At 35.5% G+C, this 19,102-nt stretch overlaps 1 protein-coding gene across 1 annotated transcript in view; it reads right to left on the bottom strand.

The window, feature by feature from the left end:
• The window catches only part of THEMIS (thymocyte selection associated), a gene marked incomplete at both ends in the record, with an annotated part of 167,586 nt that overhangs the window by 9,653 nt on the left and 138,831 nt on the right, over window positions 1-19,102 (bottom strand). The window contains one exon of the mRNA XM_081044383.1: window positions 1,532-1,685. Coding sequence (XP_080900509.1) covers window positions 1,532-1,685 — 154 coding nt within the window. The remainder of the gene's footprint in view (window positions 1-1,531; window positions 1,686-19,102) is intronic.

Genomic DNA, 19,102 nt, shown 5'->3' with positions numbered 1-19,102 from the left:
CTTAACTTTTGTGATTTTACATGTGGAACTGTCATACAACTCTAATTCATAATGAAGACAGACTCTGTAATTTATTATAATTGTAAATGGGAAAAGAAAATGAAAATATTGCCCAGATGAGCATACTAAATAATCTCAAAATATATGCATGTTGAAATTACCTTAACCTAAGTAAGATTTCATTTTGCTCTCTTGAATAAAGTTAGGAGAACCACTACTTTAATTTCAGGACCTCTTTTTCCTTAAACCATCATGTATAGGGAATGTGTCCAAAGCAGGTGTTGCCCTGGTCTGTAACATACTCTGCACTACTCATTCAGGACACAAAGCTGGGGCTGCCCTGTGCCATCCCAGGAAGATGCGCACACAAAGGGGTAGGCCAGGTAAGTTTTCCTATGATTGAAGCAAAAACTTTGATCTCAGGAATTGTGTTATCTTTTTAGGATCCACAATCTTAAGGGAAAAGATAGTTTCTAAATTGATAATGGTGTGAGACTCAACACACTGCAGAGATTTTCACTGAAGTTGTTGTTTCTTTTATAGTCACACTTGGTTAGCATTTGAAATTTGGAGGAATAACAATATGCATGGTTTTCAAAGCCCTTTACAGAATTTCATTTTTATCACTTGGAGAGAGTCAATGAAAAGGTAATAGGAAAAGCTCTATGGGATATTTTTATAGGAGTGTCAGAAGCCAGTAAGCTAACTACATGAAAGAACACAGATTGTACAGACAGAGTTAGAACAGAAGCACTTCAGAGGCTTTATATCTAGTATTTTGACTTTTACATGCCCTTGGAGGAAAAAAGTGCTAGCTACAAAACCAGATAAGGAGGGGAAAGAAACAAACCATATGCTTAAGAATAATTACAGTTTCAGTTTTCCTACAAACTGAAATGTAAAGTTTCAAAGATAAAGTGTAATAGAAATTGAGCTGCTGTGGTGTGTCTAAAATATTGCCAAGAAAGAAAATTCTCATTTCCCTTGCTAACTCATCCCAGATTTGCACAATACGAAAGTTAGTCCGGGTAGTTTAATTGAATGCTATCAACTTCTCCACAAGTCCATTTGCTCCTGTTTTGCTTTAAGTAGAGATGAAAAAATATCAGATTGCCTTCTCTATAAGCTATCAAAATTGAAGTCTGCATTAGATTACTTCTCTGACACTTCTTTAAATTGAAAGATCTCAATTATGTTAACCTCTTTTCAAGCCATTAATCCTTCTTGTTAATTCTAGCAGAAATTTTAAAATATCATTGCTATGATAATACAAGTAATCTTAAAATAAAATAGTTCCTTGGCCATGAAAACCATAAATGAGAAAAATCTAATAATGAAAAACAAGGAACAGACTTATCATTATTGTGAGTGTTTAATATTATACTGCACTTAAAACTATATTCCAATGAGATTTACAAGTCAGGCAGTCACTGTGACTGCGTTATATATTCCAAATAAAATAGTAGTAAGAATCTGGATATTGTCTATTTGTCACGTAGGCAGTGAAACAAATATCAATGGCTTAACCCACCTGTGGTGACATCAGTGCCTGCTACTGCAGTTGTCCCACTCTTGCTTCTCTCTTTCTCCAGATCAGCCAAATCATTTTGACAACCAACTGGTGCTTTCGAATCCAAGCCAGCTTGATTTGACTGCAGTTTCTTGGATAGGTCCACATGGAGACTCTGAAATGACACAGACCAGAATGATTGATTTCACAAGTAAATTATCAGTCCAAAATAAATGCTCCCCAGAGATATGACAAAGATAAACGTTTCTCATATGGCAAGTTATTTCTTATATCTGAAATGGAACACTCTATATGTCAAAGTGAGTTACAATTTATATTTTCATCAATGTATTTTGGTGAACTAGGTGTAGAATTTTCAAGATAATGTAAGTGACTAGAATAAGAAGTCGTCTCAGACAGAGAAAATCTTCTTCAAAGGCCATTATTGTATATTACTTTCTTCTTGTGAAACTTAGAAAATATTTTTCATTTAGAATATTTTCACTCCGTTTTTATTATAGTTAAATTATCAGCATTTCATTTTCCATTGAGTACAGCACTTCTGCAGATGAAGATGGCTGCTTATCTCTCCACAATCTAGATATCCTCAGGTTGATGATACACTTGCCCATAGTGATGTCCATTGCATTGTTACCCCCTTGCAGAAAAACCCTGCTGCTTTGATATTTTTGGTATCTAGCCACATACGTACCATCTCCCTTCTTGTTGGCATTGTTTATCTACTAATCTCTAGTCACAAGCCTCCATTAAAAAACTGCATTATTTTTCTCCCTTCTAGCCCCATAATCGTAGATTATGTTCCCATCTACACAAATGTCCCCTTTAATACTCTGATTGGATCTCCTTATGACAAATTAACTTTTCATTTTCCACCTTAGCCATTCATTCACAGACACACCTGAAACCTGTCATAACCTGAATCTTTTCCACTTCCAAAATCACTGAATGTCTTTCCCTCTCATCTGCTCTCCTGTCCTCAAGTTTATTGTCTCCACTCCAGCCAAAGCTCTTACCTTTAAGAATTTTTTTTTTCTACCAGGACTATTCTTGGAACTAACTGGGATCTGAGATCCACTGATTCCTTTACTTTCTCTACACCCTCCAGCCCTCCAGCCCTCTAAGCATTTTTCCCTTTCTTCTCTACATAGCATCCATCCTAGTTCTAAAACTTCAACCTGGCTAGTAATCTGTTAGACTTTACCTTATTTTAACCCTCACCAGCGTTTGAAATGGCTTCTGGTGTCCCTCTTACCACTCTAACCACTCATTGTTAGTCTCTTTTGCTCGTTTAACCTTCTTTACCTAAACATTGACTGTTAAGAGTTTCTCAAGGTTTTGTTAATGATCTAGTGTCTGTTTGTTTCTACCATCCCTAGATAATTCCAACAATTACAAGGCTTAATTTACTACCTATATGTTTATGACTCAGGGATGGGGCCAGATTTATAAAATATAATAAGATGAGGCCGTACCTTGTAGGCCATGGTAAACACTCTGGACTCCAACTTTAATGTCACTTAGGCCCCTAATTCTGCCATTTGTCCTTCCTGTCCCAAGGCTTGGCTATGCCATTAGCCTAGAACATTATCATAAATTCCTCCTTCATAATTTTACTAAGTCTTGAGTTCCTGCAAGTTTTCCCTCACCATGTAGATTTTAGCCAGTACTTTTGTCTTCTAGTCTTTGAGCAACTTGTACTTGTACTGCAAAGCTGTTTTTACAAATGCAATTAAATAATACCTGGTTTAGTGTTTAATGTCTATCTCTCTGGTTAAAATAAGAATAAGGACTACATCTGTCCTATTCACTGTTCTCAGTCCTTATTTCAGTGTTTTAAATATAGTATATATCAAATAACTACACATTAAAAGAATGGAGAAATGGATGAATAAAACATTGACTTAATTGTTATGACTTTTTCTTTGGCTAGCTTATCAATAGCCACTACATAGTCACATATTCATATGTTAACAGTCATATGCAGTCACTCCTAACAGTAATCCTTATTACATAGTTGAAAGGCACACATATTTTCAACTTATTTTATCCACTAAAAAGAAAAAAAAAAAAAAAAGAAATACTGCAAATCCTGTAATTTTAAATAAACGTACTGATGCAATCATTGCAAATACTATAGTTATATAGTATTTTATGCATTTCTTTGATGCAAGTTATGTTGGTCAACATATGTGGAAATTATAAATCAACGAATGGCTATGTTAAAGATCCTGAGAACTGAGTGTGTATACACAGTGGCCCCAAGTTGGTAAGGCACAAGATTGTGGCCTGACAATAATGAAAGACATAAAAATAAATGAAAGACTGTCAGGCACTGCTTCAGTGATGTCAAGTCTTCAACCTGAAGATTAGGCCCAAAGAAAAATGAGAAAAACAAAATGTGTGCAAAAAATAAAGAGGAACACACATAAATTTGAACTGGCATGCATCAGGCCTTTGTGACCACTCTACCGTTGTGCTGCAAAAATAAATCCTGTTAGTTTGTGTAATTTCCATTTAACTTGTCATTAGAAAGGAGTCATTAGGATCCTGTCTGCTCGTATAAAACAACTATTAAATTATTTCTTATGTTATTCTTGGCTTGTAGTCTGCAGACTGCTTTTAGTGTTCCTGCTGAAAGCAATGATTCAATTACTAGGTACTGAATATTTTTCTCATGAACAAAGAAAGGAACAAATAAACATTACCAAAAAAAGCTAACCCAGATGTCCATGAAAAAAAAATTAAAAGATTTCTTCAAATCTGTCTTTTATCTCATACCTAAAGCCATGCTGTTGGGTAAACATCATTGTTTTCCAGACAGTTTATTGAGATTCCCAGTTCATGATTATATTCACTTGCGTCCCTTCTCCCCAAGGGTACATATGGCTTGCTTTTCCTTAGAAAGCGACACAGGGCCTGGCTTGGCTCAGTGACTAAATATCATTCACATATAAAACAATATGAAGTATCCCAGATAATGTACTTTACTTTATACTTTGTAAAAAAAAAAAATCACTCACTCTTCTAACAGACTTCAAAAAGCGACCTTCTTCTCTGTTTATATAAACAACTGCTCTTTCCACTGTCTGAAATTTTTTTCATCAGAGAAGTAAATTGAAGTGATAGTTGGGAATAAATTTCAAGTGATATTTGGGAAGAAATTTCTCATTAACTATCTTTTTCCCTCAGAATTAAATTCTACTTACATCAACAACAGAAACAGTAATTCAGAGACTATACATTAAAATAAATAAATAAAAATCAAAATCTAAACATAAGTAATATAGATTTGCTGTGCACATCAAATTATAATTCCAGGAGAACATGTAATGTCTCTTCTAATGTGTGTGTGTGTGTGTGTGTGTGTTTTCTCATTTGTTTGTTATATGGTTGAATACCCATCAATAATTTATAAGATTATATCAAATGATGTTAAAAAACTAGTAATTTTCTCATTGTGAATTATAAAGAGTCAATCAAATGGAGGCAAATGTTTGCTTTTCCTGAAGAAATATTTAAACAAGCAAGAATAGAAACTGAAAAATAATCTAAACCTGATCATCCATATAAGTAGTCCTCTCTCAAACAGTTGTCTGGTGTTTCATACAATTATGCATCTATAATCATAAACTGTCTTTTCTGCACAGAATGTGTTCTTTATACCAACTGAAAGAACATGCTTGTGAGCTTGTTCCATCCAATCCCAAAGACAAGCTGTCATTGCCCCCAGTTCTGTCCCTTGTAGCCTTAGGTTGTTTGCAGAGAGGTTGCCCAGGCCTATGATTGGCAGGCCTTGTATCGTCAGCCCATCAGAAGCCCATCCTCACCTCTCTCACTTCTTCTAGAACTTCAGGTTGTGGCCTTCCCAGGTAAGACTCCTTGCTGGCATCACTTACCCTCCTCAGCCAGTTTTCTTTCCCCCTCAAACATGCACACCTTCTTCTTCAAATGGGATAGTGCTGGCTGGGCTCTGAGTTGGCACCTGATTGGGGCCTCAACAGCAGTCCTGTGGCTTGTGGCATGTGTATGTGGCTTGACACTTAGACATACTTGTGCCAGCTGTGGTTGACAGATGGGACAATACCTCTATCCCCTGCCCGCTCCAAGTATGACCAGAAGTTCAGATATTTAAAGGAGTTGGGGTTTTCTATCTGCCCTGCTCATTCTTTTGGGTTGAAGAAGAGGCAACTGGCCCATGGAAAAGAAAGATGCCTGTATCTGCTTCCTAGGTTGCCCTGATAAGAGATGACAGCCTCCCATCCCAACCCTTTAAAGACCTCCTCTACGTGCTAGACTTGCTGAGACGAGACCCAAGAAAAATCATCCCTGTTGCAACTATGATTAGAGATCTCATCATGCATTCTATATAATATACCAAAGATCTTACCATGTTCTTTGGAAAAGAAATCCATCACTTACTATTGAGAGGACTTTAAATCTTCATGTTTAAAGGCATATTTCAAGAACATATTATGTACTAAAGGAAGAGATTAACAGTACTCATATATTTCAGTTGTATCTTCCCATATTTTTCCTGCTGAAAACTGGGAACTAGACAGTAAAACATCCAGAAGTCCCACCATCCTGAGTTGATGTTGATTTGACCACCCTTTTGGGAAAAATCAAATTCTTGCTCCTGGATGCAGGAAGAACTCAATATAATCACATACTATGATCAAAACAAGTTTAAGAATTTTTTTCCAGAGTACTCAGGGTGAAGAAGCTCTTCATACCCTTTTGTCAAGCTCAATTCAATCTGTTTCTTGCTACTCTAATCTTTTATGAATTTAGCCAAAGATGAAATGGACACTTGAGGCAATGCTTAATCAACGTATTTTTATTTTAAAATGCAGTCAGAACAGACAGCCAATCTGCACAATGTTATTCTTATGAAGATAAATGAGGAGTCTGGCTACCCTCAAAATATGTTAGTCCTGTCTCTGCAGATAACGGGAAAGCATGCAAAAGGTAACAAGTGCCTCCCCTGGAAAGCACCAAGACCAGCTTACTTACAGTGTTGATATTTTGAACACAAGAATAGCTCTGTGTGTAAATATATTTTTTTCTTTCTCTTCATTCTGCTCTCCTAAAAACTTTTAAATGATTAATTCACATGGTTGTTGTTATAACTTTCATAGCTCCTATTATAATTGGAAAATCATAACTCTTAGACTGTGTGAGGTAATCTGCGGCCAAAGGGCAGGAAAATTAATCTTAATTTGAATTATAGAAGCATAAATCACAGTAGAATAAACTATATGACATATTTTCTGTTTAGATTAGTTTTGGGTAAAATCAGTTTTGAATCAGTGGACATATGAATAGCATGAGAAGTGTCCCGCAGAGCAACTCCTGCTGCAGATGGCAGATGGGAACTGCAGTGTACCATATAATAGTTCTGTACCTAGGAAAAATATTCTCAACTCATTCCTTAAAAATTACATGTGAAATCATTTTAACTCTGAGTATTAAAGCACATTAGTCTTTGAAAGGTATTCATCCTGGCAACTTGATTTAAAATATTGCTATGTTATCATGAGAGCTAGAAACCATTTTAATGAGGAGGATTCATCTCACTGTTTCTTTGAGCATTCACATTATATGAAATGTTAAATGGCATTCTTGCCACCAAAGTGTTGCTAAAATGTAAAAAGTTTGTGCTATTGTGAACAAGTGCCCAAGATAGGATATAACCCTTGAAGGCTGATTCCCACCTCCTCACCTCAACTCAGTCCTCGCAACATGTCTTTGAAACCATTTCCCATGAAGGCTGCCCTCTCACCTCTTCCTGTACACACACCCTATTCCCCATCCCTATATAAAGCATTGTTTGGCACCGCCATACAACACCTTCTGTAAATTTCAACAGAATCCCAGCATGTCCCTTCAGTCATCTCTAGGACCCTCCCCTGCAGAGAGGCCATTTGCTCAAAATGCTCTCTTTAGCTCACGTCCTTCTTTGTGTCATCCCTCTACCGACATGGCATCAGAGTAAAGACTTCAATGTTCACACCTTGTCAAACATTTTCTTTTTTCCTACTCTTTTTTAGCCTCAGGTAAGTACAATTGGAAATTGAACCTCATTGTCCCTCAGAATTTCTCCGTCATCAAGATCTTGGATTCTCGGGCTTTCCTCGGTGCTTATACTCACTTAACACTGTTCTTTCTTCTCTGTCTTCAATTCATGTCTGACTATTAGCCCCTTCCTTGCTTTACTGTTTTCCTACCCAAAGGGTCCTTAGAGCCAGCTTGTTAACAGATTTCTCACTGTGGTTATAAGATCCTCACTTTCCATTCTACTTTCTTTGCCAGTCCCCCAAAATAATGTTCTGTTCTCTTAACCCCCAAAAGTAGCTCACTGCTAGTTTTATATATATATACATATATATACATATATATGTATATATACACATATATGTATATATATATATATATATATATGTATATATATAAATTTTCGTATTTGGCTCTAATATAAATTCAAGTTGCCTGGTGATATCTCGGTCCTTAATGTTGCTCAGTCATAGAGGATATCTCCTTCAGTTCATTTTGAGGGGTCTATAGAAAATATTTCACATCTTTTCCTCTTTTATCAAGCTCATAGTCAAACCTGGCATTTCTCAATCTTGGGAAGTTATTTAATCACTTAATTCACTAAGATTGTGGCCATATGAAATTAATTCCCACAGCTTTCTTTGTCTTTTCTTAGAAGCACAGTTGATCCCTATTCTTATGCAATGTCCAATCCTTTCTACAGTTCAGTGCCTCTTCCTTTCTCTGTGCCACTTTCTCTCCCAATTTCCCACTGAATTATTTAATCAACTTTTTTGTCCACTTCTAGTGCATTCTCTGACTCTGCCTCTCCATTGCCTTGCTCACTTCGTGCCAAACTTTAGTAAAAGTAATTTGTTCTAACTTCTCCTCTTCTTTTCCTCCCACTCACTTAATATCTGGGTATTTACTGCATGGCATCTGGTTTCTATTCCTACCACTTGACTAAAAATATTTTCACCGTTAACTTTCTAAATAACAATCATAAATCCCATGGCTTTTTCGCAGACCTCCTCGTTCCTGAACTTTCTGGGCACATAACTCTGTTAACCATCTCATCAGTTTTTAAAAATCATGTTCTCCTCAACCTCCAGTAATACTACTCTCGACTTTCTTCTACCTCTTCAATTGTCACTCTCTCATCTCTTTTACCGTCTTTTCTTTTTCTTATCAATCTCTAAATCAATGATCTCTAAATCATTCTCATTGTGTCTACTTAACAATAAAATTTTTAAGCATGAACCATAAATGTGATACAGGTATATATACATTAAATTACATATATATGTACTCTACTAACATATGCAGTTGTGAATATTTACTCAACTAAGATATCATGTGCATTACAAAACAAATTCAAAGTAGAAACATTAAAATAATAAAGTAAAAATATTTTAAGCAAAATTTTATGTTAGTTATTCATACTATTGAGGAAAATGGTTGAATAATTTGTTTTTATTACTTTTTAAATCTTGATTTAACATTTTATGGTAGAGCAATTTAACTGTTTGCTTCATAATTCAGTTGATGCTTCACAAAGATACATGGATCCAAATGAATAAAAGTACATTAATTGCTCTAAGCTATAATACATATTTTTCAATGTCTACTAATTTTGCAAAGATGTTGCAATTGGCTTGGACATGCCTATTATCCTTGATGTCAAACTGTTTAAAAACTAATGAGAATTGAGTTAATAGTTAGCTCAATTCTCATTAGTTTTTAAACAGTTTGTGGATAGCGGATTTGGAATCCACTGAAATTTTTTGGAAGATTTTACAAATGGTTAGAAATTTTGTTTTCTAGTTTTTAAAGTTTGCAAGACGTGAGGTTTTATAGGTTGCACTATATACATTGCATTGTTTTCAGCAATAAAACGCATATAACATTAGAACGATTTCAAAACAATTTATTTTCAAAATGTCTTATATAGAATGATTCCTTTTAATTGACGGCCAGCTCACGTGTATATGTGTGTGTTCCTCTGGGTAGCAGACTGCTGATGGGCACTTATGGATTAGGTAGATAAATTTGCACAATCACCTTTTTGTAAAATAAATCTTAATATTAATATACCTTTAATTTTGGAAAAATTATTTGTCATAAGACAACCAGCAAATCTTTATATGGTACAAAAGAGCACCACTCATGAAGTGTCATGAGATGGGAAATGACTGTATATTTTGTACTTTTATTTCTATAAAATAGCCATATTCAAAGATTTCTGCAGAATTTGGTAAACTTCTGGCTACAATTGCTTTGCTGCAGTAACTTGACTACAATAACACTGAGAATGTATTTTATATGTGGCTTCATCTCTCTAAGCTTCCTTGAAGATCACTTAAAATATCTAGACAATGCAGCTGCTCTATCATTAGTTATACTTATGCAGTTTATCCAAAAAGTGATGCTTTCACTAAAGAAGACATTAAGAAATAGAATAATGGCTTTTTCAATGCATTTAAAAATATCTTTATAGATTTCATTATTGAAACCCTATCTAGAAAATATAATAAACATGTATGTCAGGAAAAAAAACTGAACTCTCCTGCAACTTTATAGAAAATCTCCCTTACTGAGTCATTTGTTCATACAAATAATACAAATAGCAACAACTAGCACTTATTTGTGCTTACTAAGTGTCAACCACTATCCTATGCCTGTTACATGTATTAGCATATTGAAACCTTCAGCTTTTTTTCTAAACATCTTCCAAGATTATTTCTAGAAAAATAAATCGTTTTAATATGTCACCATGTTACTTCTTTGTATTATCTTAGCTATTTTTAGGAAGAACCAGTGTATTCAATAATACATAATTTGTTCTTTATCACTGTTAAAAAACTCAAAAGAGTTAATGTTAACTGTAGTGAATTTTATATATAGTGAAGTACTGGGTTGAGTATAAAATAATTATAAACAACACGGAAAAACTATAGAAAATTGTTTTCATATTTTTGTTGCTTAGTTTTAAAATATATTTTTAATCACCATGCTTTCATTTTCTCACTTGCTAATGTCGCATAACACAATATAAAATGTGATGAAGATCATTGTCACTTAAGAGTGTTTATAAATCTTCATTTCAATCTTCTTGGTAATTTCAAATTTTTGGCTAACATCTAGAAGGGTATAATTACTTTATTACCTTTTCTTTTCCTCCTAATACGGCTGATGGAGCAATATCAGAAGTATGAAAACTGTCAGCTTCACATTTTTTTTAAATGTTGTCTTTAGCTTATATGTACAATATTTTAGTAAATTTATTTTCTGAAATATGTAATTCTTCTAGAAAAATGCACAAATAATGACAGTTCAGTGACTTGACACGAATTGAGTGTACCTATGTAACAGCTACCCAGATCTAGAACTAGGATATTAATAGCCTTCCAGCAGCTCCCTCCTGCCTCAACCCAGTCATATGCCCAATCCCTCTTCCCCAAAGCTACCCACTGTCCTGACTTCTAATATCATAGTTAGTTTTCTTTCTTGTTTAGAAAACTTATATACTTTGAATCATAGAGTATATTCTCTTTTGTACCTGGCTTCTTTCTTTCTAACCATAACTTCATGGAGTATTCCAATGTAAGAACATACCAAAATTTATTTATCTACCCTATGACTGAAGAACATTTGAGTTGTTTCTAATTTTTATCTATTACAAATAATGCTGTTATGAGTATTCTTATACACATCATTTAGTGCACATAGGTACACATTTCTTTTGGGTGCACAAATGTGTATGTTTCTGTAGGCATGTAAGTGTTGGGTTATAGGATGTGTGTATGCCCAACTTTCGTAGATCTTGTGAAAAGGTTTTCCAGAATATACTCTCATCAAGAGGATATGTAGTTTCACTTTCTCCATAAGATTTGGCACTGTCAGTCTTTTTATTTAACAATTCTAACGATTCTATAATGTTATCTCATGGTTTTAATTTACATTCCCCAGGTGAGTAATAAGGTTAAATGGCTTTACAATGTTGTATTAGTCATTGTGAAGTACTCATTTTGTGAAGTAACTCTTCAGGTGGTTGCCTATTTTCTCTATAGTGCTCTCTGTATTTTTGTTATTGATTGGTAAAAGTTCTTTATATATTCTGAACACAAGTCCTTTTTAGTATCTCTTATCTGTTTTGCAACTAGTCTCCTCCACTCTGTAGCTTTTCTTTTCACTCTCTTGGTGTCTTTAATTGAAAGGTTTGTTTTGATTTTTTTAAAGTAATTTTTAAAGGTAGTTGCCCATTTTGTGAGATTTGGTTTTATTTAAACTAGAAAATACAATTTTCAAACACCTTGACCAGACAAATTGAATCTACAGCGTAGTGCATTTCCCTGGAAGCAAAAGTGCTACTGTGTACCCTTGGCCAGGTACCTAGCCAGGGTCTCAGTCTTAGAAACACTCAGACTCTGGAAACAAAACAAGATCCAGTGGCCAAAACTGCCTTATGATCTGAGTTAACAATGATCACCTGTTGTTTCTCTCTCTTTCTCTCTCTCTCTCTCTCTCTCTCTCTCTCTCTCTCTCTCTCTCTCTCTCTCTCACACACACACACACACACACACACACACACACACAAACACACAGATGTTATGTATCTCCTGATAGAAACTAAACAACACTCTTTATTGAGTAATGTTCCCAAAAAATCAAATCTAAATCTATTAAGCTTCAAGATTTTACTATCAATTCATAGGAAAACAAGTCAGAACATCTTGAAAGGAAGTCCACTCACAGGCAAAACAATTCTAGAATATACATCACCTAGACATGTACGATATCTAGAATATATTTTATCTGGAACATATGACATGTGATAAAACAGGAAAGAAACTGATATACAAAAATCCTATGTGGAGTACCAGAAATCTAGGAATAGAAAGAAGGTGGCTGAAAACCAACAAAGACACTAAAATATCACTTTCTATACAAGTTACTCTATAATAACTAGTAAAAGAAAAAAACATTTTCACTCCTACTCTCTGGCAACCACAGTGTTACAGTCAGCAAAATTCATGCTGCGTGAAACTCTATAGACTAATCCAGTTTCTCCAACAAATTGAGGAAAAAAATTAAAAAGAAACCTATAGATAAAAAAGATTTTGAAACATATCACTCAATTGCAATGTATGCACCTTATTTATTTATTTTTATAGTTTTATGAAATTTATTGAGGTGACATTGTTTAGCAAAATTATGTTTCAAGTGTACAATTCTATAATACGCCGTCTGTATATCGCATTGTGTGCTCATCACCCACTGTCAAATCTCTTTCCATCACCATGTATTTGACCCCCTTTATCTTCTTCTACCGCCCCTCCAGCCCCCTTACCTTCTGGTAACCACTAAACTGTTGTCTGTGTCTGAGTTTTTGTTTGTTTGTCTCATTCATTTGTTGCTTTCAGTTTTATATCCCACATATAAGTGAGATTATATAGTTCTTGACTTTTTCGGTCTTATTTGTTTAGCATGATAATCTCAAAATCCATCCATGTTGTCACAAATGGCAGTATTTCATCTTTTCTTAGATAATAGGTCATATGGTAATTCTACTCTTAATTTTTTGAGGAACCTCCTTATTGTTTTTCACAGTGGCTATAGTAGTTACATTCCCACTAGTAGTGTATGAGAGTTCCTTTTTCTTCACAACCTCTCCAACACTTGTTATTACTTGTCTAGTTGATGATAGCCATCTTATTTAGATCCTGATTCACACTGTAAAAAGACATTTATGAGACAACCAGGCAGATTTGAATTCTAATTTGATACTTGATAAGATTATGAAATTATTGCTGATGTTTGCAGGTATGACAACTATCTTGTTTATTTTAAGAATTCCTACCTTTGAGTGATATCCACTTAAGTATTTGCTGATGAAATTAATGAAATGATATCTGGTTTTTTGTTTCCCCCAAATGTCCAGTGGGGCTGAAGAATGAAGGATTTACAGAGGGTACCAAAAAAAAAAAATGTATACACATCTTAAGAAAGGAAAACTGTATTAAAATTGTAATCTTCAATATATACTGATAGCAAAAGATGAATACAAGTCACATTTGACTTCTGCAATTACAAGAGGTAGTCAAAGTGGTTACCATCAGTGTCCAGACACTTCTGATTACGGCGAACTACTGCTCGAGCAACGTTGACCAAAGTGTCCACTTGTATACACTTTTTTTGGCACCCCCGGTAGATGAAACAAAACTAGTCTTAAGTTTATAGTTGATAAAATTTGGTGATCGATACATAGAGGTTCATTATGGTTTTCGTTCTACTTTTGCATGTACTTTAAATTTTCCAGAATAAAAGTTAAAAAATTGTTTAGCCTGACTTGAGATCAAGACAATAACAGATTTATGTGCAATGTGAGGACACATGAAAAAATATGCTGGATTTCAGAAAATAGGCTATAGTTTCTTATATCATCTCATCTCTTTAAAGTTGACGTTGGTGGTTGGTACTCAGCTAGGATGACATCTCTAGATCTGCTAGGGTCTCAGAGGAGGAGAATTTCAGAGATTTGACTCTACTTCTCCTAAAGCTACACAAGAAGCTGCAGTTTGGACAATGTTGCAGAGAGTGGGAAAGGCATCAGGAAGGAAGGTTACAGTCTAACAACAAGGCCAAGCGGTTGAATAAATATAGGCTACAACGTGAGTTCAACACTGAGGAGCGTGAGAGGCACCTCAAAGAGCAAACCAGACAACTTCTGAATCAGGTGACATTACTTTCAAGAGGACCTGTGCTGTGTACCAGGAAAAATCTGCCTTGCGAGAGCCTGGGAAAGCACTCAATGACAGTTGCCAGGGCAGCTCCTTTGACACGTAGACATTAATGAGTGGTGGAGCTGTTTTTCACATGGGCAACTATGTGTTGTCTGTTCTAGGGTGTGGAATGTGGAGATTGATTTATTTAATGATGATCAGTGATTCTCCCAGCTAGTATGCATTCTTCTTATATTGTTAGGCACTAATCTTCTAAACATTCATCAATTACATATGTTGTTGGTTAATGAAATCATCAGTAAATCCAGTCATTTAAGACCTGGACCATCTTTGGACGATTTGTTGGAAGGCAGTAACACAGACCTGATCCTCCAATGTGGACTACTTCCCCGTCCATCATGATGTTTGCTCTTGGTTAATTGTAGGGAATAAAGAGCTAAGAGAAGGATGTGTGGGTCCAGGTGTCTTTTCCACCTATAACTGAAATTCTCACTTAATAACCAAAAATTTGGACATGTCATTTCTCTTTTGATGTTTTCATAATGCATATCTAAAGTATTGGACTAAGATGACATTAATTTTATTATTTGTACATGACGTGTAGAGATCTTAAATTCACACTGAGAAAAATTTAAATATGAAGTAGAATTGACATACACACATAAACACACATGCACATACACAGACACGTATACATACATACATATTTGAAATTCTGCAGAAAATGCTTCAACTCACTCCCGCATTACTTTGAAAAGGGAGAAATTAAGTACAGTACAGAATAAAATTGATGATAAGGGATATTTAAGAGCTGAGTATTTATTGATGTGGGCTTTATAACACCAAAACCTAGCCCCAGGATCATATAAGCACTTCAAATACGTTAAAATCTCTACACAAGTACATGATCTGTCATTATTATCTGCCAAATTGAAACTCAGCTGACAGAGAAACTATAAGAGCCAAAGCTGATAAATGAAACTCAAGTACAAAATGATTAAACAAGATCTTCAAAAGCAAGTCAGACTAGAGTCCAGGCTAACGGCTCATCGTTTTCAGACCTATGTTTAGATTGCTTTTATTACTTGCCATTTTATTTATTCTTCTATAGTCTTCTCAATCTCCTCCTGTAGTCAGAATTTTGTATGACATTACCATATTGTAAGTAGAGGATTTATCAACAGTTTCCAAAAACTAGAAAATGATGAGTAGGAAAAACTGAATGACCAACCAGAATTATATGTCAGTGCCTTTTTTTCACATGTCAGAGAAAAAGTAAAAGTGTAGAACAAAAAACAGGAAGAAACTTGCAAAATGGTAATAATAATATGATAATTAAAACACTGCTCAGATGGGTTTTGATTTAAAATTCATTTCACTCTTGCTTTAAAAATTAGGTTGTAAACAAATACTCGATAGAGCAACTGGGAGGTGGTGACTTGATTTCAGTAGTAATTTATATTGCCACCAGATGGCAGTCTTCCCCGTCTATTCGCAGCTACCCTCCAGAGTCTCGCTATTCGTTGCTGACAAAGCAGTGGCGTTATACCTATGTACTAGGTTTGAATATGGGAAATCTGCCAGGACTTTGTGGCTCCAGGATCAAATGTCTCTTATTTGAAAAGAGACTTCCACGGGCAGAGTTTTTATTTTTTTCAAATCATCCATTTATCTTCTGGACAAAGGCTATTTACATAAACTCCAGGCTTAAGTTGAGCTTCTCAGGATCACAGTTGGCACCTTTTCTTGATGTTCAGGACTCCAAGAGGATGGTAACTGCACTAGTGAATGTCTCAGAGTATAGTATTTCTTAAAGTCGAGCCAAGTAGGAAGTATTCAAATGCCACCCGTATCTCTAGTATTCTCATCTAAGCTGAGCTCCTAGAGTATTTATGCAAAACATTTTCATTTTCTTGGCAAGGAGCTATGTAAATACATTCAATTTTACCTTTCTTATACATATATCCTTGAGACATTTTTGGCTAAAATGTTAGATTTGAAATTTTTACATCCTAGCTACATGTGCACACATATACCATAAACTAATTCCAGAATAAAAGACTTATCTCAATGATCAGCAACATTCACATCCAGGAATTATAAGCAATTGAGAATTCATCCACTCCCTATATTGTTAGAGAACTTCAATGCATTTTTCCAACATATTTTTAATTTGTACTTCTAACAAATTTTATCTCTGACATGGATCAGAATTAGTGGATTTCCTTTTCAATACTGGAATTTACATAATCCTATATGCTGCCTATATTTTACATAGGGAAAAAGCTAGGGACATTTTCCCAGGGTGCCTCCTTAGGGTAAACAGTGGGACTTTGAGAAATGGGGCTTTTCAGGTAAGGGCATGATGGTGACTCAGGGGGACACATCTGAGATGGGGCTCTGTTCTTATCATCTTGGCTTTTTCCTACTGAAGGGTAATAGAATATACCATCCCAAAATGTGATGGTAGGAGTTTAGAACCCACCACCCCAAAATATGTCACTTTGATTATTTTGAGCTGTAGTCATTTGAAAAACATCACATGCAGGGAGAGGCTGTCTCTGACCTCTGTTTATTTGCCAAAAGATAGATCTTCTGAAAGGAATTTCATTGTCATAAATCCTTTCCCTGGGAGTTTCATCAACCAGAAGAGTGACTGTTATCACAGGAGAACAGAACAGAATTCATGACATCAAACCCAGACAAACTGTCACAAAGAATCTTACCTCCCATCTATTCTTCTTAAGGCCCAGTCATCTTTCCTAAAAATCATTTACTCTCACCTAAGAGGCCTATATACCCTCTTATTTCCTTATGAAGATGGTATTTAAGCCTAAATTCTAAAGCTACCTCTTTGGGTTACTCAGTTTTCCTGGGTGTCTCCCATGTATATTTGAGGTCTGCATGGTAATAAACCTCTGTTTGTTTTTCTCTTATTAATTTGTCTTTTATTACAGGGGCCTCAGCCAACAATTTAAAAGGGTAGAGGGAAAATTATTTTTCCTCTCCTACAGAACTCAAACCTAACAAAAAAAGCACAAGCTATTGAACAAAGCTACCGTGTTTCTCCGAAAAATAAAACCTAACCGGAAAATAAGCCCTAGCATGATTTTTCAGGATGACATCATCGGAACATAAGCCCTAATGCGTCTTTTGGAGCAAAACTTAACATAAGATCCAGTCTTGTTTTCGGGGAAACATGGTATAGATAACTTTAACCATGCCCTAGATTCTCAAATTCTCCACCTTACCCCTATTCCATACAATGCAGTATGCTTCAAATCTAGAGGAGTTAAACTATTTTTCCTATGCAAAATGTAAAGTATGTGTTAGAATTTTGTATAAATTTAAGTTTAAAAATACTCATTATCCAGAACTAAATTCATCATCATTCATAGAGAATGGGATTGTAATACAGTTGCCAAATAATGTAGCCTACGTGGATACAATCATGCATATAAAAGAGAAATGTTCTATGGATGAGGATTTGGGGACCAAATTATTTAGGTAAATAGTGCAACAAGCAGAGGTTGTAGTATTGTTCACATTGGTTGAAAACAGAGAAAGTTCTATTCTGTTTCAATAGGAAAGAGTCATCAATTTTTCATACAAAATTAGTTTTTGATTTAACTTCTCTATTTAAAAGAGAAGTTATAGAGGAGTTCCTCTATAACTCCTATAGCCCAAAGGATAAATTTCACACTACTTTCCATGACCTTTAAGGTATTCCACAACCCCATTTCGTACCTCCCCGTCTCTGTTTTGCTTCGTAATTCCCTGAATATGCCCTCTGCTTATTTTAAAGTCTATCTTGCTACAATATTGTGCTCCTGGCAGTCTTCCTATTTATTCACGGTTGAAATTTCCAGGGAGTCCTCAATACATATGTGATGAATTAATTCATCAATTAAATAACTCACGGTTGCTTTTCTGATTAGGCTGTTTCTAAAAATAATCCAAAATGCCTGGGAAATATATCTATTCACTTTTCCTTGGGAAGTCCTGGAATATCTGTGTATTATTACATTAGCTTCCTAAGGTTGTTGTAGCAAACCACCACAAAATGGTTAGTTCAAAACAGCAGAAATCTATTCTCTAAAAGTTCTAGAGGTCAGAAGTTGAAATCCAGTTGTCGGCAGGGCAATGCTCCCTTCAGAGGCTTGGGGGACACTTGTTTTGCCTCTTCCAGATTCTTGTGGCTGTTGGCATTTCCTTGGTGCTCCTTGGCTCATGGCTGCAGCATTCTGATCTCTGCCTCCATCTCCACATTGCCTTTTTCTCTGTGCTTTTGTGTGTCGGAACTCCCTCACTCTCTCTCTTAGAAGATATGTACAATGGCATTTAGGGCCCACCAGTTAATCCAGGATAACATCCTTCTCTCAAGATCCTTAAGTTCACCACATCATTGTTTAGAAGGAAATATTTATCCTTTTTCCATATACAGTGACAGTCAAATGATCAGGTGACTAACATGGAGACATCTTTTCAGGGACCACATGGAGTTCACCACAACCTGAGAGCAATAATAACCCTATGAGAGCACAAAACTAGAACTGGGGTGAGGGTATCTATCACCAACAAAGTATTTTCTCTGTTAGACTAAGCCCAGACGTTTCCGTAGCTCGGAAATGGAACTTTTATAGACGGTGCTCAGGTGGTTCGCTATCGCTAAGTGAGCTCTGAAGAAACCGACATTTCCTAGAGAGCAAGAGGGCACAGGAGACAAAAGTGATAACTCAGGAGACAGACCTGAGCAGTGCACTCTGGTCCTGCGTATTGGATAGGCCGGTTCTCT

The sequence above is a fragment of the Rhinolophus hipposideros genome (assembly GCF_964194185.1).
Source record: "Rhinolophus hipposideros genome assembly, chromosome: 3".
Taxonomy (NCBI): Eukaryota; Metazoa; Chordata; class Mammalia; order Chiroptera; family Rhinolophidae; genus Rhinolophus; species Rhinolophus hipposideros.
This window is presented reverse-complemented; position numbering and strand designations above follow the sequence as displayed.